Source organism: Lissotriton vulgaris, chromosome 7 (assembly GCF_964263255.1).
Source record: "Lissotriton vulgaris chromosome 7, aLisVul1.2, whole genome shotgun sequence".
NCBI lineage: Eukaryota > Metazoa > Chordata > Amphibia > Caudata > Salamandridae > Lissotriton > Lissotriton vulgaris.
The window spans coordinates 807,657,013-807,679,544 of record NC_141695.1 but is presented as its reverse complement, the minus strand read 5'-3'; the positions used below and the strand labels follow the sequence as shown (position 1 = coordinate 807,679,544).

The window sequence follows — 22,532 nt, the reverse complement described above, 5'->3', positions numbered from 1 at the left end:
TGCACTATTGTCCAAAGGAGGAGTCACCTATCCCGTGACTTCCAAAGACTTTTCAGGACAAAAATAACTACAAACATCCGGGCCCAACACTAGGTGGCGATCTAATGCACAGTGTGTAATCTGCAGCTCATATGCCTCAAACACATATATATAAATCCAACAAAGTGGTGTGTCCGTGCTCTTGAAACTGCTGCAACGTTATACATATTGCTCACTCTATGCAGCTGCCCTCTGAGAGTAATTCCAAGCTTAGCCAGCACAGTGTCACCACTTGCTAACCTTTGGGAGGATGCCTCAGATTTTATTTTTACAAGGACTAACACTAGTAAATATATCTGCGTCAGGGCAGATATCTTTCACAGACTGTGTCATGGCCAGTTGGTAGTTTGGCAAGGAAGACCTTACAGGCGTAAGGTGAGAAACCTGAGCACTCCTTTGTGCTAGATAGATGCAAGGTTACACGCAGATATTCAAATATTCAAAGTTTTATTCACTTTGTAGTTTGATACATATGATTCATCCTTCTGAATCAAAAGTAATCCTTTAGATAGAGATGGCTCGAATTAAACATTGCCTGATAATTCCATAATCACAAAAATTCAATACATCGTGGCTGTGAATATGAACAACATGAGTCAGTACCCCCGATGCATTTCGAGCTAGAGAGCTCTTCTTCAGGAGGTCAATATGTTCTAGGAAAAAGGAGGAAAATCCGAAATTACTAATCAGGACCCGAGTGAAATGGGAGTAATCAAAATGATAAGAAAACAATGGTGATTTAGTCAGGTAATAGCGGATGGAGAAAGTGACAAAAAATAGATAAGGGACGTGAGGTTAAAGGAATACGATCTGAAAATGGTACCAAGGGAACTGTTAATGACTGTAGGTGCACCCGATGATTACCGAAATTAAAAAGTGGCGTAAAGGTTATACCGTGGAGTATAAAATGTGAATGGTGACATCAATGAATGGAAAAGCCCCAACTGTATAGTGATTAAGCCATGCAAGACACGAAAGAAAATCGTTAATGTTGCATGTCTGCAATAAACAAAATATGACGAGTGAAATGGCTAAAAGTGAACATTAGTAGCCTGGTGCCCCTTATTATGAAATTGTATCTTGCCGGTGAAAATACTTTGCTTACCTAAAGTGTAGCGCGGTGAACGTGTAGGTACAAGAGCTGCAAACACGGTGAAATGCCGCCCGGGAGTGCGGAAGTGCCGAAGAGCTTTGCGCATGCGTGAAATATCGTGGCCGTGTGAAATAGAAAGTGGACTGTGGTGGTGGAACAGGAAAGAAACTGCGAGTGAAACGGGTGACTCAATAAAACAACTCCAAAATAAAAAAAATAGTGGGCAATGGATGCAGAGAAGGAGTACAATGTATGAATACATGTATGAGCAAACAAACGGATAATTCCCTTGCATAAGAAACAATGTACAGGTTAAATAAAATAACCCAAGTGCAGCAGACAGTGTCGAGGAGAGTGAAAGAAGAAATGAGGGGAAGAAAAAAATGAATAAAAAAAGGAAAACAATTGATGAATGGAATAATAGAAAGTTTTTAGCAAATGAAGTCGAGAAAAGATGATAAGAGCTGAAACCAAAACGGTAAATTTAGAAAAGATTTAGAGAAAATGCAGTGTGAAAAAATATGACAAAAGGATACTTGCGATCTAGTATGAATGGAGAAAATAGTGGAGTGGAGAATGATGTGGGTGGAAACCAAGATGCGAAGAAGGGGGAAATATGAGAGGGTGAGCAGGAAAGATAGGGAAAAAGGAAGACCAAATCAAGAAAAAAGGAACGTTAATACAGATAGAATATATGAATGCAGTCAGAAAAGGAAACCAACAAACGAATTAAGCAGAATTGAGGATGCAGGTTAAAGGAAACTGCTTAATTCCAGACGTTCATTGAGTCCTTTGGGGTGGGCCGTGCCCAATTTGAATATCCAATACAGTTCTCTCTGGAGAAGATGTTTTTTGGGGTCTATGCCCTCCGGTTTGTTGGCTACCTCAAGGATGAGGAAGCGAATTTGGCTGATGTTATGGTTCTGTTGTGTGAAGTGAGCAGATACGCAAGATTTCAGATTTTTGTTTCTGATGTTACTCCGATGTTCATTTAGTCTGGTTTTGATTTTACGTTCAGTTTTCCCCACATAGGGTAGTCCGCAGGGGCACTTCAATAAATACACAACATTCGTGGTGTCACATGTAGCATTAACTTGTAACAAAATTTGCGTGCCTTTGCTGGGATGAGTTATGCTGTTCCCTGGAATTATGTTGTGACAATTCTGACAGTTATGACAAGGAATTGTTCCTTTGTAGACAGTGGATGGATGGTACGAGGTTTTATTATTGTCCGTAGATTTTTTGAACGTTGGTACGCGAAAATTGGCAACTCATTAAAAATGGTGTTGAAGTCAGGTTCCAGTTGAAGTATCTGCCAGTGAGTGGTGATGCACTTTTTAATCAAATGACTTTTAGTGGAAAATTTGGAAACAAAAACGTTTTGTTGGTCATTAGAAATAGTTTTAGGTTTTGACTTGAGTAAAGTGGATCGATCAATGGTGTTGACTCTGGCTTGAGCAGTTTGGACAACTTGGTTAGGGTAACCTCTGTTGAGAAATTTGTTGATGAGGATAGTGCTGTCTAGTGCGTAGGCTTCATCTGAGGAAGCGATTCTCTTTGCTCGCATTAATTGTGAATACGGAAGGTGTTTCTTGAGACTGGGTTGGTGGAAACTTGAATAATGGAGGTAGTTATTGTGATCGGTGGGTTTGGTGTATATAGATGTTTCCAGTTTGGTATCTTTGATGGTAATGTCAACGTCTAAGAATGAAATTCTGGCCAGGTTAATATTGTGGGTGAATTGAATTCGGTCATTGATGGTGTTGAGGTGGTTGATAGCAAAGATGAATTGTTGTTCAGTGCCAGTCCAAATTAGAAAAATGTCATCTATATACCGGTAGTAAATTTTGAGATGATCTTGCCAATGTGGGATAGATAATATATGTTTGGTTTCAAAATCATGCATGAAAAGATTCGCATACGATGGGGCTGCACATTCCCCATCGCTACGCCTGAAAGCTGAATGAAAAATGTGTCCTGGTATTTGAAGTAACTGTGTAGCAAGGTGAATTGAATGAGTTACATGAGGAAAACTTGTAAATCAGGTGTTTTTTTTTTTTTTTTTTGGGAACCTTTATTATTACTTCAAGCAATTACAAGTATGGGCCTACAACCACCCCGGCCGGCCGCTAGTCAGAGCAGAAGTACAGCAAAGCAATGTGGAAAGTTATAGCAGTTCAAAAACCGGGGTCATACAAATGTCAGGACATAACTTGTAGTCAGGCGTACAGGTCTGAATTCAGGATTATAAAGGTTCATTTTATAATAAGGAAAATTAAAAAGAAGTGCCATACGGTCATACATGGTCCTTCAATACTGAGCATAAATCAGGATATCCGCAAATAGTACAAATAAAGTATTGGGGGTAAGGTACGCAAGTCAGGATAAATGTAGGCACAAACCTGTTACGTAGCAAATCTGAACCCCACCCCTCAAAACGAAACATACTGTAGGAAACATGAAGAACGACGACACTAAAAAGGAGGAAAAAGACTAAAGGGCCATAGAAACAAATAACGGACAATTTGACAAACCCCAACCCCCTACCCCCCACCCTGCACCCCTGCAGAAGGCCAGGGCCTACCCCCCCCAGCAGCGTGCCTGTCGCCCTAATGGAGACCCGAAATATAGAAAAAGAGGAGAAAGAGGAAGAGAAGAAAAAGTGGAGGAGGGCCCTCGATCTTGCCGCCCGGCCCCGCCCCTCACCCCTGCACCCAGGAGACATCCCAAAAGCAAAATCAGAATATCCATGGAGAACATCAAACACCGACCACAGCAGCAATATAATCCCGGCCGAATGTCCCCCAAGCACCGTCAGCCAACAATAGGTCCACTAGACTCTGGACGGTATCATCCCTGGCCTTGTCTATCAATGGAACCAACATACGTCCACTTATCAATCGGTATACAGAGCGGCGTGGAGGGTCCAAGTGATCCGGGCGGGCCAGGCCGAGGTACCGCTTCATAAGAATTCAGCAACCCAAACCCATCCGAGCATGTATGGCGGAAATCCGGTAGTGTCGATGTTGACCCCGAGAGCATCCCAAAGTCCGAACACAGTCTCACCATCCAAGAAAGGAGAGTCACACAATCCGGCAAGCGCCGAGACAACGCCGGGGCAGCCCAACAAATAAATCGGCGTTGTTTCCCCAGCCGCCAAGTGGACATGTGCCCCGAAGAGACACTCTCATGTACATCCGTGCTGTCCAGAGCGATCACAGGAGCCGGGTCTTGCGGCGGCTCCCGGAACCTAGGCGTAGCTGGAGCTCTCTTCGTGGACATATTAGCGGGCACGTCGGCACTCCGTTGAGATCGAACTGTGCCCGTTTGGAACGGCGGGCCAGCAATGGCGGCCATCCTTCTTCCCAAGTCCCGGGCATTACTGATCAGGGTCTCGTGCAGGATCGTTAGAGCAGCCAATACATCCTTGGACGTGGAGTCCTTTTCGCGCCGCCAGTACCCCGATCTCATCCGCACAGCAGCTGTTCGACCTGGACGTGGTCCGCAGAGGAGGGCGCCGGCCGCCATCTTAGCCAGTCCGGCCTCGTCCCTCTTCACCTCACCTCAGGGACCGGGCCCCAAACCAGGGCGCTACAGGATTCACAACCGGGACTCAAAACTGCAAGGCAGGCTCCCCGGAGAAGAGTCACCAAAGGGCTAAACAAAATCTCTGCCGCTCCCCGGGAGCCGCCCGCCGATTCCGGGGGCAATCCTTGATTATGCCCGGACACAGAGACTGGGGAGGGGGCCAGATATCGTGCACCCCCCTCGACCCTGCTTTGCCACGCAGCCCCCAAGGCACTCCGCTAAGTGGACTGGGTCGTCACTGCCGCCATCGGCCCATCAAGTCACCGGCACCCTCCGACCGACTCCTCACCGCCACCAGTGGCCGCTGTTGTTGCAGTCGCGGCCAGCTGCTCATCTCAGTCGACACCCCGGTCCCAGCACCGCGAGGGCCTCAGAACAGTCGGGGACATTTCTCTGGGTCTGCCGCACGTAGAAGCCTCAGGAGCAGACGGTAAGTGATCGTTCTCCTTCGCCTACTTATATATGCCGTCACGGCTCAGGATAAGTGCCAGGATGTATGCACGGGGCGAGAGGGCTCACGGAGCCGAGCGTCTATGCGGCCATCTCGGTCGCTGGCTTGGCTCCTCCTTCGGTTTGTTGGTTTTGAGTAGAGCCGCTTCTATGGCCTGGATGCCAAGATTATGGGGGATGGATGTCTAAAGAGAGTTCACATCAATGGTACAAAGTAGCACGGGTGTTTGTGGGTCAATGGTGATGTTAATGAGTTTGGATAAGAAATCCGTGGTGTCCTGTAGGTAACTTTCCATTTGGGTGACCGAAAGTTGAAGGTGTCGATCTATGTAGGTTCCGATGGGTTCATGGATTGAGTAACATGTGCTTACGATGGGTCTGAATGGAGGTTTGACTGGATCTTTATGAATTTTTGGAATCATGTAGAGGTATGGAATGTTTGGATGAGTTTTGATGAGGTAATTGCGATCTTTGGTGGTGATAGTTCCATAAGCTACTGCTTTATCAATGAGAGACTGGAGGATAGCAGAATATTCCTTTGTGGGATCAGAGTTTATCTCCATGTACGTATTTGCATCCGGAAGATGGTTATTCACGCTGTCTAGATAGAACTGAGTATCCATGATTACCAAGGACCCGCCCTTGTCTGCGGGGCAGATCTTGATGTTACTGTTGGTAGCTAGTTGGGTTAAGGCAGTTTTTTCATTTCTTGTGAGGTTCTGTTTGTGTTGGACTGTGGTCTGATTGATGATGTCAAGATCTTTGTGCACGAGTGCTTCAAATAAATCTAGAGTTTTATGGCTAACTGGAGCCAGAAAAGAGCTTTTGGGACGTAGGTCCATCATGGTATTCTCTTCAGTTGGTGTGGGCGCTGCGCAAACATTGGAGAAGAAATGTTTTAATTGTAATGTTCGCATGAACCTGTAAAAACTCACTTGAGTTTCTAGATCATTGGGGGTATAGGTTGGAACAAAAGAAATGCCCTTTTGAAGGACCTTCATTTGTGTTGTTGAAATGGTGGTTTGAGAGATGTTGATGATTAAATTCTGTGACTCCCCGTGATTGTGCTATAGGGCGCTGTGGCTCTGTTGAACAGCGTCCGCCTGGATCGCCGGTTGGGTCTGTACCTAATCCTAAAAAAGGCACTGGTCCAGTGCTTTGGGTTGAAGGTTGACTCGTAGAGGCGCCACTTTGGGGTGGCTGACTGGTTGGAACGCCACTTAGTTGAGGCTGTGTCGAGCGTGAAGGTTGACGTGGATCTTGCCTGGGCTGTCTGGTGCGTGTGGAGTCATCAGAGGATGATGTATCGCCGTCAGTGGATTTATTAAATTGTGATCTGTGTTGTCTTCTTGCCGCATAGATTCCGGCCTAATTATAGACCTCCCCAAGTTTATAATCAACTGTATCCCTTTTGAATTTGCGCAGCTTGCGTTCATTGATCTCTTTAGTATATTTTTCAAGTTGTGCATTGACGTCATCAAGGGTTTGGCCTAACTCTTCTGTGGTGAGTTTGGAGCTTAATTCTTCTTTCAATTGAGCTACTTCCGTGGAAAGATCTTCTAACATTTTGGACAGTTCTTCAACAATCAATAAAATGTAATCAAGTGAAGACTTGTTAAGGATTCCATACCACCTTTCTGTAAATTTTATGTTGTTCTTGCATAGTGTAGATTTAAGTGGCATACGCAATCCTCTTGGGATTCTGGAAACTTTGTGATAGCGAATCAGAGTACTCGCATGTAAGCGTTGGTTAATCTCTCTTTTGGCTGCATACAATAATTGACGTATGTTATATTGGACAGTTGGTAGTTTCGGCAATATCAATCACTGTGCATTGTGTGTAAGAGTGAGCAGCTAAGATATTCTTGTAGAGTAGCTTTATCAACTAAAAATATCTACTAACTGTGTAAGCTTGGGTCTAATACATTTTGAACTCAGTCTGTGCAGCATAGAAACATAGCTCAGTATGCGGAGGAGTAAACTCTCCCTTATCATAATGTTCCATCTAAACCACATGGTTATTTACCAGCCGGCAGAAGGATAGCATAGATCTCCGATGTGATATATATATATATATATATACATATATAAACCCTGGCTAATGGATTTGATATATTTACAAAAGAAAACTTTCAGTAGCTTTAATTGCATATGAACTGCTGTGAACGAAGGCAATTTCACCCATGTGCCTAATTGATGTTCTTGTAACTCCGTTGCAAATTCAGTTATCCGTAATCACCACATCACTTTATCTACGACTAGTCATTCATTACTTTTTAATATATGGGTGCGTGGCTAATGCCCGAGAAAAGGGCTACTTGATAGTAGAGTTCTGTACCACTCCACCACTAATATGGTGCTTTCTCTGTTAAACAGCATCTTTCCGGTTCAGACCTAGCTGTACTGACCAGTTTAGACAGATGATGGCAGCCAGTTCCTACCAGGTGGCTGGAGAGCCGTAGTATAGAGGGCGGTGAGCGCAATCTAGACTGAAGAATGTGCTGTGTGTACTATCTGATCTCTCCACAGGTCACCGCTGTTGACGAAGGTACGACACACATGGGCTGCCTTCATTTGGCGACATTTATTTGTTCTTCATCAGTGTAATTTATGTCTGTGAACTCATCAACTTAGTTGCACCAGCTGCCGCTTGACTGCTAATATCTCTCCATTCTGAATGTACGGATCTGCAGTGTCCAGCTGTTGAGAGCACTACTCAGCTAGTTGATGTGTTGACCAACCATTTTGAATGTTGGGACTCTTTGCCTGCTTGCAAGTGGCCCATGTACATGTATATTATGTGCTCAATGACTTTGGAGTGTCTTGTACCAAAATCACCTATTAAAAGCAAAGGAGATACTGGTGCCTTTATAGAGGTGATTCTTCCAAGGCTCCCAACACTTCACAATCTAGAGCACTCTACCAAAATAAACACAGTTATCTTGCAAAATGAAATTATCGGGATGAGGAAAGACCTTTGCAGTCTAGGATACAGAGCTGCTGAGACAGAGATGAAAATTAGTTGCTCAGAAGGCGAAAAGCTAAAAAAAAAAAGCATGGACACATTTTCTAATAAAATTACGTCAATGGAAAAAAAGATCATGGATTTGTAAATCTGTAACAAATAATTTAACACCAAAAGCTAGCATCTTCATAGGCCTGAGATATAACTATATCTATTGCACGTATGAGGAAAAACCAACTTGTTACTGGGAATGGAAACAAAATTTGTGTAACTCAGGGCTATCCCAAGTACACTATCAAACAACGAAAAGCTTTTCTAGCACAGAGGACAACACTTCTCCATCACAGAACGGTTCAAAATAATGCACAAAAGGAAACCCTCCTTTGTGAGGACCCAGATCTCTTAGACTCCTATATTTTGAACCTTAAGGAGTCAGAAATGATTACATAGTATGACCTGCTGGTAACCCTCAACCCGTGCTGCTTTGTTTCTAAAGGCCTTTTTTTAATATGTATCCTTTTGAATATACATATGTTGAGTCTGTTATGACAATTTCTTCTAGCGAAGACTACGATATGTACTATTATCCTTGGCTTGATATCACCTATTAAGGTTAATCCTCAATTTAATGAATACTTGCAGTGCTAATGAGGTAATCTAATGCTTGTTCATAGCAGACCCTATTACCAAAGATGTGATCTTAACTGATTATATCATGTTTGCAACTGAAGAAAATAAACCATGATTACTATGTTGTTGAAGTATTGTTGTTGGCTCCTTTTAGGACCAATACTCAATCTAATGCGTCCTCTTAATGCTAATATGACCTCCTACTATCAATCACATACTGCTAAATAGGTCTTCTGACACATTACTGCTACTTATTACAGCCATTTGTGCCTTGACATGTTTTGGCCTTATTGGGTTGTATCTGAAAATGTGACATTTTATGGGATGAAATCCATTCTCTCGGAATGGAAGAACTTTAAATAACTATTGGTACACATGTGGTGAGCATAGGTCCGATTTGTGTAGTACATAGAACACCATTAATACATATCAACGGGAAATAGATTATGGATTAAAATGGCCTTTTTGCTGCAATTACCTAACCCCCATAACAGTATGAAGGCACATCATATTCCTCTGTTAAACAAGTGTAGTACTAGGCTCGGACCTTAGTGAGCCAGTAGAGCACTCAGTGTAATCTGTCATCTACCTATTCTTCTTTAGCTATGAGCACTACTTTCTGTTCCTCTCTTTACTCTGTTCCAATCTGCCCTTTTAATAACTGAACATCTCGAATACAAAACTGCTCTGGCTATCACTTACATAGAGCCCATGAGAAACCTTGTCATTATTAAGTGTCATTGTGCCACAGTGTTGCTTCTTGATGTCACCAAACACCTTCCTGGCTTCCTGGACTGCAGTAGTAAAATAGGGAGAGTGAAAAGTTTGGTGCCTTGATTTAACTGAATTAGTCTGGGAGGGAACTCCTGGATGGGTGTAGGCAGTCAGAGACCTTTGCGGCCTCTCAATTCGTTACATGGAAGAGAAATTGTCTCTGCCAAGGATATCCGAGAGGAGCAACGTGAAACTTCTACTGTCTTTGTATCAATGTAGATGCCACCAAGCCTACTATCATTATTTTAAATGGCTTGAATATGTTTCCAGGTTTTTGTTCTTAGCTTATACAATGTCCAATATTTGTTTAAGAAACTTCTCATTAGAAGGAATGATATACGCATAACATGCTCCTTTCAATCATAACGTATTATTTCGGTGACCCATTTATGTAGAAATTCTTTCAGGTGTTTCAGCTGTAAGGTACAGGAGTTATTCTTCTTATCAATTGTCTTATGTTTCTGTTTCATCTCCAAGTAGTAGCAGAAAACTAAGCTACACTTTGAACAACATTCTGAAAGACACTGAGTGAGGTTAGCAAGCCTGGTACACGTTGACTGGCTTCCTGGAGGGAATTCTCCTAAAACAATATGGCCAGTATGTTCCCTGTTACATCTCAGTTTTCAATCAACTGAGACATTTATCCATCTTATCCTGCACCTTTCCTTCCGTCTTTCTCTCCATCCATCCTTCCTTCTCTTCATCCACCTACCATTCTATAAATTCATCCAACCTTTGCTCCATGCTTCATCCCTTTCTTCATCCATCCTTACTTCCCTTTCTTCACTGATGGATCCATCCATCTTTCCATGCATCTATCCACCCTTCCTTCTCCCCAGCCTTACTTCCATCCATCTGTTGTCACTATCCATCTCTTCATCATCCTGCGCATTCTTTCACCCATTTCTCCATCCATCCTAATCTCCCCCTCCTTCTCTTCATCCTGCCACGTCTTCCTTCCTTTCATGCCCTTTTTTTTACATTTGTTTCCGTATTCCACAGAACCATCAAGCTATTATCTTGCAGTGGCCTTATGAGATTCTGTGTGGAGACCAGTGTCTCTGATTAAACTCAAAGGAACAATAAACATCATTTAAAAGCTCTATGTTCCACACAATGCCTAGTGGCATCCACCCCTAACAAGCTAATAAAGGTGGTGGCGGGGGAGGGCACAGGTGTACCTAGATGCCTCTGATCTCCAATATAAATGTGTGGGTATCTTCAAGCCATTACCAATTAATCCACAGTTGAGGAGGACTTCCTGTATTCAAGATGCATCTTTCTGTGTCAGTGTTTTTTTTTTAAACTCTATTTATTCTGGTTTCAGAAATACATATATTGCTATCAGTTACAGACAACCTTCATTACTGATGGCACAAATTGGATAGCAGTGCTATCGAAAACAACCAACAACGTTTTGCCCTGACAATTCCACATCTATCCGTCCTATCCCGGATCAGCAGATACCAGTCCTACAGTAGAAACAAAAACACCTGTAAATAATAATCCGACCCCCTAGCCCCGCACCCCCACACACCCAGGTACCCTCCCTCAAGATTAAGTGACTTCACTCACCATTGTGTTCAGTTGCACCCTCCTGCCGTCTCAGCCCATTCCTTTCAAACCCCAAGGGTTAAGATATCCAATGCTCCCCTTGTGACCGCCTAACCCAAGACTATACATCTGAATTAGTTCTGTCAAGGCCACCGACTAGACGGTGCAACATGTCAGCTCAAGGTCTTCCTCAACCTGGTCATCCATCCGTATCTGCTTACGGTGGACCTCTTCCACCAGTGCCCACTTCAACAGGTCTTGCTGCCATTTGTCCACTGTAGGTCCGTTATGGTCACCCAACGTATTGCCACCCATCTCTTCACCAGCAAGAGTATACAGCTTCGTAAATCTGTATTGCATCACCCTTTTTTGGGCATAGGAATAATTCCCAGCAAACAGTACCTCACCATCCACTGAATATATATATTCCAGTCACTTGCATCAGTTTTCCAGTCACTTCTTCCCAGTAACTCAACACTATCCTGCACTTCCAGGACATGCGGATGAACATGGTGCTTGGTTCGTGACATTTAGAGCACTCAGACTATCAACTGTAATGGAAGTAAGTTTCAACCGGGTGTCACTGGCGATTTCCTGTACTTGTACACAGGCAGATGCGCATTCCACATCAGTTAGGGGGCTGTGCATGTCCATGTCCCACGCCTATCGCGCTTTGAACAGTGTAAATTGGGCAATCCTCTGTAAAATTCCGATATATTATGGCAATTAGTCGTCTTATGCCCCCTCCAGCAGTATCGCCAACGTCTGGGACATTGGTGTTATATTCGGGAAGTTTGTCCAGATCTCCCTCTACGTATGCGCTCACTTTGCAAATTGCAGAAACTGCCTCGCCGTGACCCAAAATGCTTCCCTGGCCTCTTCAAATGTGATTAACGTCTCTTCCGGGTATAGGCTCCTCAGTAGGAGGAAACAGCCTGCCGTCCACTCATTCAGTGTCATAATGCCTGATTTTTCGGTACGGTCTCAACCAGTCCAGCGGAACTGATCTTCAAGTAGATGCCTAAGCATCCTGTCCCATACTGCTGCAACCTGTGCCACCACCACCGTAACTCCAGCAGCCCATCTCCCGTCTGTATCAGACAGACGGGGAGGGCCTCCTTCCCTACCAGACCACGCAGGAGACACATTTCCCAGTTGAGCTCACTCACACACCACTGCACTGCGTGTTGCAGCTGTGAAGCCATATAGTAGAGCTCTAGGTCCAGCAGGCAGAGTTTACCCCCTTCTCAGCTTTGGTAACTCAACACAGACCCTGTTTAGTCCTCCAGCCCACACTTAGGAGGTTAACAATGTATCCAGTTCCTGAATGAACGAGATTGGAACAGTATAAAGTGTGTTTTGGAATACATATAAGGCATCTTGGGGGCAGGACCATTTTTGGCAAGTGCCACCCGTCTGTATATGGTGCAGAAGTCAAAGGAAGATCTGAGTCCCTGCAGTATCTTCTCCATATTGAGCCGATGAGATCACTCAAGTTTATCCCTCACCCATATCCCAAGGTAACGGAATGCAGTGTGTTCATATGGGATTCCCAGCTTAGCCTTTGAAGGGGTGTCAGTTAGGGCTGCACATGGATGTAGGGCCTTCTTCTGCCTATGAATACGGAGCCTGGAGACTTTTTCAAATGCAGCCAGTTTGTGGAATAGAAATGGCAGAGATTCCACTGGTCATGCTAGGTATACCAGAGTGTCATCCGCGTACATGGAGACATATGTCACGTCCTCTATCCTCAATCCCCAGGGCTGCAGCACCCTGTGCAGTCTCATGGCCAGAGCCAAAGGCAACTATAGACCACAGCGACAAGAGCTGTCCACCTGTGTGGAGCCTCCCCATCAGCTCGGTATACAGCAGTTGTATCCATTTCAGAATTTGGGGCCCAAATACCAACCTGGCTAGGACCTCAAACATGTAGTCCCAGCTCAGGCAATCAAATGCCTTCTCAAAGTCTAATGCCACCAGCCCCCGGCCCCTGTGGCATACCTCACAGAACGGAGGACGTGGCTGGCGCTACAGATTCATCATGGAGTTCCTCCCTGGGATAAACCCACATTGGTCCTCATGTACTAATGTCCTCATCTTGGAGAAGACGGTTCGCAAGAACCCTAGCCAGAAACTCTTGTGCCTCCATTTAACATGGAAAGAGGTCTGTATGAGGCCACTGCCATCCGGTCCTTATCTGGCTTAGGTACTATCACAACGATAGCTTCCTACATAGTGACAGGGAGACTGCCGCCACGCATCGCCTCAAAGTTCATTTCTAGGAGGCAGTCCGAAAGGATGTCTGCATATGCCTGGTAGACTTCAGGGGGAAAGCCATCACTTCTTGGCATCTTCTCCATGGCTAGGCCTTTAATTGTAACCAGCACTTCTTGTGTGGGCACAGCTTCCAATCCCTCCTTACCTGCCGTGGTGATTGTCATAGATGAAGGTCTACCAGAAAGCCCTCGTTCCCCCATGCTCAGTGTTCGGCAGTCTTGTGTAGAGAGTTGCCAGGTAAGCAGAAAGTTCTCTATTAATTCCTGCATGCTTTTTAAAAGGATAAAATCAATGTGTGGGGCTTGCTGTTTCGGAAGCCACACCAGCATTTGGCTCGACCTGTCTCCCTTTGCATGCAGCCTCGGTCTATAGTTACATGTAGTATAATTATTGAGGGCGTCCCACGAATCGGCAATCTCTCGGCATAACACAAGGAGACATTTTGATATGGGCCTTTCAGCCCCACTTTGAGACTGTAGTTCAGCCTGAGTGGTCTTTCTTTTTCAGTTCAGATGCCAGATCTTTCTTAATACCATAGGTTTTTAACATACATTCCCCCCTCATCACTGCCTTCAGCCCCTCCCACTCATTCACCTGTGTCAATCCAAAATTATGCCTCAGGTAGTCCTCCACTATCTGTCTAACACCCGTTCAGAAGGGCTGGACCTTCAGTGCCTTTTGAGGGCAGTTGCCACAAGGGCGGTACTGTGTGCCCTCCACGTCCCACACATTTTACCAGTAGAGGAGCATGATCCGAGAGGAATCTATTTAAATACTGTGCAGCTTACACTTGGGGGCCCAGGGTGTGAGTCACTAATGTATGGTTCAACCTGCTATATGTGTTGCGGGTGGGTGAGTGACAAAGTTTTGCGCAAGGATGGGATATAGAGTGCACCAGATGTTAATACAACCGAGTATGGCTATTACTTCAGTCAATGCCAATGTCATCCCTGGTTTAGTGCCCTGCCTAGAGGGACTCCTGTCCAAACTGCTGTCCATCCAGTACGCAGTTATCGACACCCCACCTCCCCCCAAATAAGTGGGACATTCATGTACAGGAGTAATAGATCCAGCAGAACCCAATATAACTACCTGCCGTCTGTGTTGGGCGCACAGGAGTTCAGGAAACATACCTCTTTGCCGTACAGCAGACAGCAGAGGAGCACATAGCTGCCCTCCACCTTCCAATGTATAAAGTGATGCTGTAAAGGTTTACACCAGGGACCAGCCACAGGAGCACCCCCATGCATAGGAGAATTAAGTCGAGGAGTATGTCTCCGCCCGTATTTTTCTTTAGTTTGCATGCCTCCTCCTCAGTGAGGTGTGTCTCCTACAGCATGGCAACATGTATAACATGTCTGTGGAGATAAGTCTGTGACCTATAGCGTTTGGTGTATGCATTGAGGCCCTTAACATTCCAGGTCACCATGCATAGCACTTCTGCTCTGTCATTAGCCATTGTCTGGTGGTAACCGGTGCTCCACCTGGCTCTACGTGCCTCTGTAAGGCATTGTGTGGGGTTCCAGTCGGCCGGTGTCCGTGATCTCTTCGCGCCCTAAGGTGGGTACCTCATGGTGTGCATTCATCCCCTACCCACCCCATTTTTGCACCCATGTAAACATCCAATATAAAGTTGAACTGGTGCTTTTCCATATTACCTCCAAACATGGAGATACTAGAACAGATGTGTGGTAACTATCATTTGGCCACTAGGGCCGACCAACTAACTAATGACTTCTCAAAAAGTTACGTGACCTACACGTTTGGCCAGCAGGCGCCTGCCCGATCGCACAGGCCAGTCACCTCCCACGTCCCTACTGTCTGGCACCAGGAAAGACTAAGCCATCCACCTCCCGGGTGCACAAATTACCCACTGCATGCAGCTCTCGGCTGAATCCAGTGCACACATTCTGGAGGCTTTAAATATAACTTTCCCTCACAAATACCAGGAGTGATGAGGTGTACTTTTGTCCATCTCGTCCTCTCCATATCCCTCCTCACTATCATAAAACACAGAAGCTCTGCTAAACACGGACCATCAGTATTTCCCTTCCTCTCCTTCTTCCCGGTCACTGGAAAGGGATTCACCATTGGATGTCTATGAACACCAAAGTACCCAATTTGGAACAGTCAAGTAAAAAACTATGCTCTTATGGCATAAAGGGAGAGTAGTAAAGTTTTAAATGTTAAAGGTTTCTCTGCACCGGATTGTTAAGGATCACTGCTCCATCATGTGTAGCAAGGGGAGGCTGATCATAGGTGAAACACAACTTTAAGGCTAGAAATCTGAAAATGTACCTCTTCAAGGTGAGGAAGTGACACCCCACGCTCCTTCCACCCCCTCCCCCTGAAGATTTACCCTAGTACCAGAAATTCACAAATCAGTGTTCCATAAATTTTTGAAACTTATCAAAGTTGCCTAGTTTGCTCGCACTCTCCCCCATAGATATTGACTCACTGGCTTTTTTGCATCTTCCACCTCTCGGATACTCAGGTTTTCCAAGGGTATAATTCCGCGGGGCTCCTTGTCCTACAAGGAAAAGAAATACAACATTGAAATCGATATGTATCTGTTTGTAGCATGCAGTGTGGTAGATTCACATGTTCTGCATACTACAGACATCTAGAGCTGGAATTCGAGGTTTGTAAATTGTTTTTCTTTTAAGAAGGCTTTCGGGTTACAAGATGTACTGTAACTTCTCCCTTAGTGGGCAATGCACGTAGGCTTTGACACTTCTTAAATTTTTTTGGGCACAGGAGGCGAGAATGTAACTGGAGTGTTGAGTGAGTATAGCATGGTGCACAAGGTGTATTGTGCATTGTCAACTGGTTAATATTAGATGAGATCTACAATCTATAGATGCTTTCAGGCAGGATGAAGGGTGGATTGTGATGAAGACTGTATACGTCAAGGGATGTGACTTTTGCCCTGCTGTTCTCTTTTCACTGACCTTTAAGTTTCATTGATATTGATTACAGTGCTGACAATACATCCTCCAAGAGCCATGCCTAAACACTGATGATTGCTTTATAGGTCACTGTAAGATTATGTCTGCTTTCCAGACTCTGTCTTCAGCACTCTCTGACCACCCCTTTCCAAGTCATTTTAACCCCGCCTGCTCCCTCCCTCCCGTTCTTATTGTATTTAGTGAATCAATTTTATATTGTGAAGAGGATTTCTTGGACAGGTGCAAAAATCTTTTGCTGTTAATATATTCTGTCATGGAAATTTCTGTAATTTGTAAAGCAATGTTTAGGTTTGTGCTCACACAGTCATTGCATGTGTGATAATCTTAATAAAGAACTGCCAAACAGGAGATTGTGGTTCTTTAATTTCTGCTGAAACTTGACTCTGATGTTGAGTAAGAAAACAAGTTACTTACCTGTAACTTTGGTTCCCCAGTATTGGTAACTTTTATAGATTCCCATGCTTTTGTATCATTCCCCGTCGTCGGAATAGGAGTCTCGGTAACAAAAATAACATAGCAGTAGGTACAAAAGAGAAAGAAAAAGGCCTAGGCCTCATTCCCTTTTGTAGCATATCTGCCTCTTTTTGTGAAAGAGATTAAACTAATCATCAGCCGATCAGAGGAGCCTCATCCCTTAGAACCTTCCTGAAGGAACCTCAGAGCCTCAGATTTTCATAGCCGTTGTGTACCAGTAACCACATCTGCTGAAGGCTGAGCTTTCCTCGGGGAGGAGGGTGGGCAGATGAAAGTTACCAATACTGGGGAACCGAAGTTACAGGTAAGTAACTTGTTTTCTTGCCCCAGTATTAACTTTCATAGATTCCCATGCTTTTGTATCAGAGTAGCTAGCAGTAGCAATAAAGCACATTCTGTGGCGTAAATACAAAAACATCTCAGTCTGCATACTCTCATAAGAGAAGAAGTAAATACACATTAGAATACACATTAGAAAGTAGCAACATTAGATACAAAATGTGCAGAAATAGGAAGGAGGGATAGTAAGGAAAGCTCACCAATCAGTGGAAGAGGTTCCTCAGGACTGCCTCGCCCACAGCAGTGTCTTCCTGTGTCAAGGTTTCCAAGCAGTAATGCTTCGTAAAGGTGTGTACGCTGCTCCAAGTTGCAGCTCTGCAAATGTCTCTGATGTGCACTCCGGCAAAGAGAGCTGTAGATGAAGCCACAGATCTTGTGGAGTGTGCCATGGTCCTGCTGTCCAGTGGTTTACCCGCTGTTGTATGGCAATATAGAATGGCACTGGAGATCCATCTTGCAATACTTTGCTTCGAAAGTGGAAGGCCTTTGCGCGGACCACCAAAAGCAATGAATAACTGGGAAGACTTTTGGTGCGATCCAGATAAAATTGCAAGCACCGCTGCACATCCAGAGAATGGAGTGACCTCTCCGCTGGAGTTGAAGGTTGAGGAAAGAAAGACTTGAGAATCACAGGTTCGTTTAAGTGAAGGTACGAAGGCACTTTAGGTATGAACTTTGGATTCGTTCTTAAAATCATGGTATTTCTTTTGAACTGGAGAAAAGGTTCCTGAATTGTGAGAGCCTGCAATTCCCCAATGCGTCTTGCTGATGTGAGGGCAAGAAGAGGAGAGACTTTCCACAAAAGAAATTTCATGTCTGCCCGATGAATAGGTTCGAAGGGATCTTTCATGAGCTGTTGGAGGGCCAAATTCAAATGCCAAGTGGGAGGCAGAGGCCTCATCGGGGGAAGACGCTGAATAAGCCCTTGAGAAACTGTTTAATTATTCTTGAAGACCAAAGAGAAGGTCCAGATGCAGAGCGTCTGTAGCAAGAGATCGCTGCCAGGTGAACTTTTATGAATGAATGAGTCAATCCTGTCTTAGCCAAAGACAAGAGATAAGGTAGAAGTTGATGTGATTGAGACGTGAAGGGGTCAACACTTTCCTTCCTGCACCAAATGCAAAATCTCTTCCATTTAAAATGGTAAGTTTTATTTGTAGAAGGAGCTCTAGCTTGAGACAAAACCTCTCTCACTTCATTCAAGATGGGAAGGTTCATAAATTCTCGCTGCTCAGGAGCCATGCAGTCAGGTGTAATGAGTGTGGATCCGTGTTAGACCTGACACCCTTGGCGTGGTTTTCCCCCATCTTTTTGCCTCTGCTTCCTGTATTTTTGATGCTGTGCTGGATTTCGTTTTTGCTGGTTTAGATGCTTTGGACACTCTGCCACTGCTGATCAGTTCCAGATTGTAAGTGCTCCCTATGTAAATTGTCATATTGATTGGGTATACCTGATTGGCATATTTGTATCACCATGAAGTCCCTAGTAAAGTGCACTGTGTGTGCCAGGGCTGGTGATAACCGATGCTACTAGTGGGCCTGCAGCGCAGATTGCGCCACCCACATAAGTAGCCCTAAAATGGTTGCTCAGGCCTGCCAGCGCAGTGCCCGTGTGCAGTCAGTGGACTGCCATGTCCGCCTGGCCAGTGTCCCCACTGGCTGGGCCTAACCCTTCCCTGTCTGTGCACATCAGTCACCCCTATGGAAGGCTCAAGGTACCCCCCTGGGCAGGGTGCAGTGTATGGGTAAGGTAGAGCATGTACTAGTGCAGGTAACATGCTCTGGTAGTGAGCAGCAGCCATTTTGTGTGCTCACTGCTGCAAGGTTATCTTGCTCCATAGACTAACATGGGGGAGGCTGGTCCCAATGGATACCAGCCTATCTTCCCATAGGAACAAGATGGGACATAAGTGATTGATATCCCTGAACTCATAATTTAATAACACATCTTTTAGGAAAGGTTGTTTTTAAATTCTGTGTTTGAGAATAGTACTTTTAGAAAGTGGCTGTTCTTTCTGTGTGCCTGGGCCTGCTTGTGGATTGACTGTCTGGTTTGAGGGTGACAGGGGCTGCAGAGCCCCCAGGAGGTTGTCTGATTCAGCCCGTGGTTGAAATGATGCATCTGCTGCCAGGGAAGTGGGAGGAGATAGCACCTGGGAGTGAATAGGGCTGTGCCTGCCTGACCACAATGCTGGCTCCACCTCCCGCTGGGCGACTGTCACCTCTGTCCCTCACACTGAAAGAAAGAAGGAAGCTAGGAAGCCCAAGGGCTCCAGCAACACCCAGAACTGGTTTGGACCGGGTTCAGGGCCCACTTGCACAAAGACTTCAAAGACTTTTAGGGGTATAAGAGAAGGACCCCTGACAACAGAAAATTAGATTCTACAATCAAGAGGAACCTCTTCTGGAAGAAGGACCGCTGGAGAATTGAAGGAAGATTGCCTTGCTGTGTGCTCTAAGGGCTGACCTGTTCTGCTGACCAACTGAAGCTGAGGAGAAGAGGGACTTTGCTGTGTGCTGTGCCCCTGCTTGCTTGAACTACAGAGACTTTGCTGTGTGCTGTGTCTTTTAACTGAATCTCCAAGGGCCTGAGAAGAGCTGGCCTCCTGTCCTGGAACCCAGGGTCAAAAGGTTCCATTGCAACTGAAAACGCTGTGAAGATCGTGCTGCAGATTGTTTGGGTGTGTGAGTTTTAACTGCGGGCCTGGGGCCGAGATCGGTGTGCTCATCGGCACGCATTCCACGAGGTCTGGGAGATCGTGGTGTCTCTGCTCGTGGGTTGTGGCCCAAAGAAGATCTGTGATCGTGAGGGCGGTCTATTGCGACCTACGCCCCCAGAAACCCTGTGCCGCCAAGTGCCGGTACCATCGAAGCCAAGAGCGAGCCCGCTGCTCTCTGATTGGAGGTGAGAGCCAAGCCCCCTCACTAACGCCGCGACGGGATTGGCCCGAGCGCCGACGCGTCATCGCTGAAGCCGGGTGGTGAGTGGTTGCCGGCGTTAGCGTCATCAAGGGCCTGCCCCGGGAGCCGCACTGCCATTGGCTGATTCCTGGGTGGGTGTGGAGGCTTGCCGAGAACGCCGCGACCGGATTGGCCCACGGCGTCACCACCATTGAGAGCCGCGACCAGCGGGGGATCCAACGTCGAGTCCTCTCCGGGACCCGATCTCGCCGAGGGAGCCACGTGTGAGTTCACAGCCCCTGGCCCGTTGACCCTCCAAAAGAGTGCTGCTCGATCTCCCCGCCGCTCGTTGGATTGTCGAGAGCGGGCGGGAGAGCAGTCGGGACCGGCCGGGGCTGTCGATGAAGGCTCCGCCCACGCCGAGGCTCCTAGAGTAAACACGGCAGCGAGGGGAACAGGGTAATAACCTCCAGATATTGCGTTGGCTAATAATTTGAAGAGCTGACTGAAGTATATAGATCAGTGATAGTATTTTCCCTACTGATTTAAAGTGACACTGAGACTGATTCGTTTTTAAGAGTAAGAACTTCCTAACATTAATGCAACCATCAAGATTAAGTGCAACCTTCTACTAAAGAAGCAACCATAGTGTACTGTTGATTTTTATTGCTGCAACTAGATAGTTATATTTCTATAAATATACTTACCTGTGTGGTCTCAGTTTGTGGTGGATTGGGGATCATTGTTTTGTGTTAAGTGCATTTATTATACACATTGCCTTGGGGATAAGCCTGTCTGCTCGAGCCAAGCTACCTAGAGGGTGAGCAGGGGTTATCTACTGTGTGTATTCCTTCACCCTGACTAGAAGCAAGGGTCCCTACTCTAAGGTACTTACCTCTGCCAATTAGAGACCCCCAGATCTAACAATCCGGATGCCAAATCTGCACGCAGGACATCGTGAGAAGGTCCGGAATCGTCCACAAAGGAAGAGGAGGGACGAGAGACAGAAGGTGAAGTTCCGTGAACCAGAACTGTTGTGGCCACGCAGGGGCTATCAAGATCATCTTGCACGGTTCCGCTTTGATCTTCCTGAGAAGCCTGGGGATCACTGGAATGGGGGGAAAGGCGTACACAAATTCTTTTGACCAAGCTATCGAAAGCGCATTCCCCAACGACCCTCGATGGTGAAGCCTGCTTGCGTAAAACCGGCATTTCTTGTTGGCCGGGGTGGCAAATCAATCTATTGAGGGTTTGCCCCATCGTTGGAAAACCTCCTCCAAGACCACCTGGTTCAGCTCCCATTCGTGACTGACGGAAGATAGCCTGCTGAGCCTGTCCGCCTTTTAGTTTAGAATTCCTGGTAGATGTTCTGCCTGTAGCGTTATTCCATGCAGAATGGCCCACTCCCAAATCTTCTGGGCTTCCTGAGACAACGGAAGAGATCTGGTACCCCCTTCCTTGTTTATGTAGTGCATGGCCGTGTTGTTGTCCGTTCGGATGAGAACCTTCGACCCCTGCAGCAGAGGAAGAAATACTTGAAGTGCCAGCTTGATAGCCCTGAGTTCTAGGAGGTTGATGTGAAGAAGACGGTGCTGGGGCAACCAATGCCCACTGACATGAAGATCCTGAAGCACCGCACCTCAGACGTCCAGTGACGCATCCATTGTCACCACTTGAGGAGACGGATTCCCTACGAAGGATAGACCTTGGGAAAGGTTTTCCTGTCTTGTCCACCACAAGGCCGCTCTTTTCATTGCAAAAGTTATCGTCACCTTGTCGTCGAATGAACCGTGAATTTGATTCCACTGTTTGTCTAGCTGCTCTTGAAGAGGCCGCATCAGCAATCTGCAGTGAGGTATTAGAGGGATGCATGAGGAGATCACCCCAGAAGGGATTTGTAACGGCGTACTGAAAGACACCTTTTTCTCAAGAGCAGTGCCATGGCTCGCAGTTTTTCCTGCCTTTCTAAGGATGGGAAAGCCTTGTTGAGATTTGAGTCCAAGATGGCACCCAGGAAACGCGCTGTCCTGGACGGAATCAGAGATTATTTTCCCTTGTTGAGAGTAAGACCCAAATTCTGGAATAGGTTCGTACATGCGTTGACCGCTTCCCTCGCAGCCTCCCTGGACAGTGCCTTCAGCAACCAATCGTCCAGGTAAGGGAAGACCTGAAAGTGATGTCTCCGCAGGAAAGCTGCCACCGGTGCCAGCACCTTGGTAAAGTTTCTTGGAGCAGAGCGAAGCCCGAAGGGTAAAACCCTGAATTGAAAGTGGCTCTTGGCTACTGTAAATCGTAGAAACCTCCTGTGTGCTGGGTGAATGGGAAAGTAAAAATACGCATCATCTAGATCGAGAGTGGTCATGAAATCCCCTGGATTGATGAGATGTAAGACATCCTGAAGGGAAACCATTCGAAAGGATTGGGAAATGAGATTGGTGTTTAGCTCCCTGAGGTCTAAAATAGGGCGCCATTTCTCCAGC

The 22,532-nt window shown here is 45.8% G+C and overlaps 1 protein-coding gene across 1 annotated transcript in view; it reads right to left on the bottom strand.

Annotated features, from left to right (window-relative positions):
• CYTH1 (cytohesin 1) overlaps window positions 1-22,532 on the bottom strand; it is a 635,562-nt gene that overhangs the window by 179,151 nt on the left and 433,879 nt on the right. Inside the window, exon 9 of the mRNA XM_086931079.1 lies at window positions 15,829-15,900. Within this exon, the coding sequence (XP_086787205.1) occupies window positions 15,829-15,900 (72 nt within the window). The remainder of the gene's footprint in view (window positions 1-15,828; window positions 15,901-22,532) is intronic.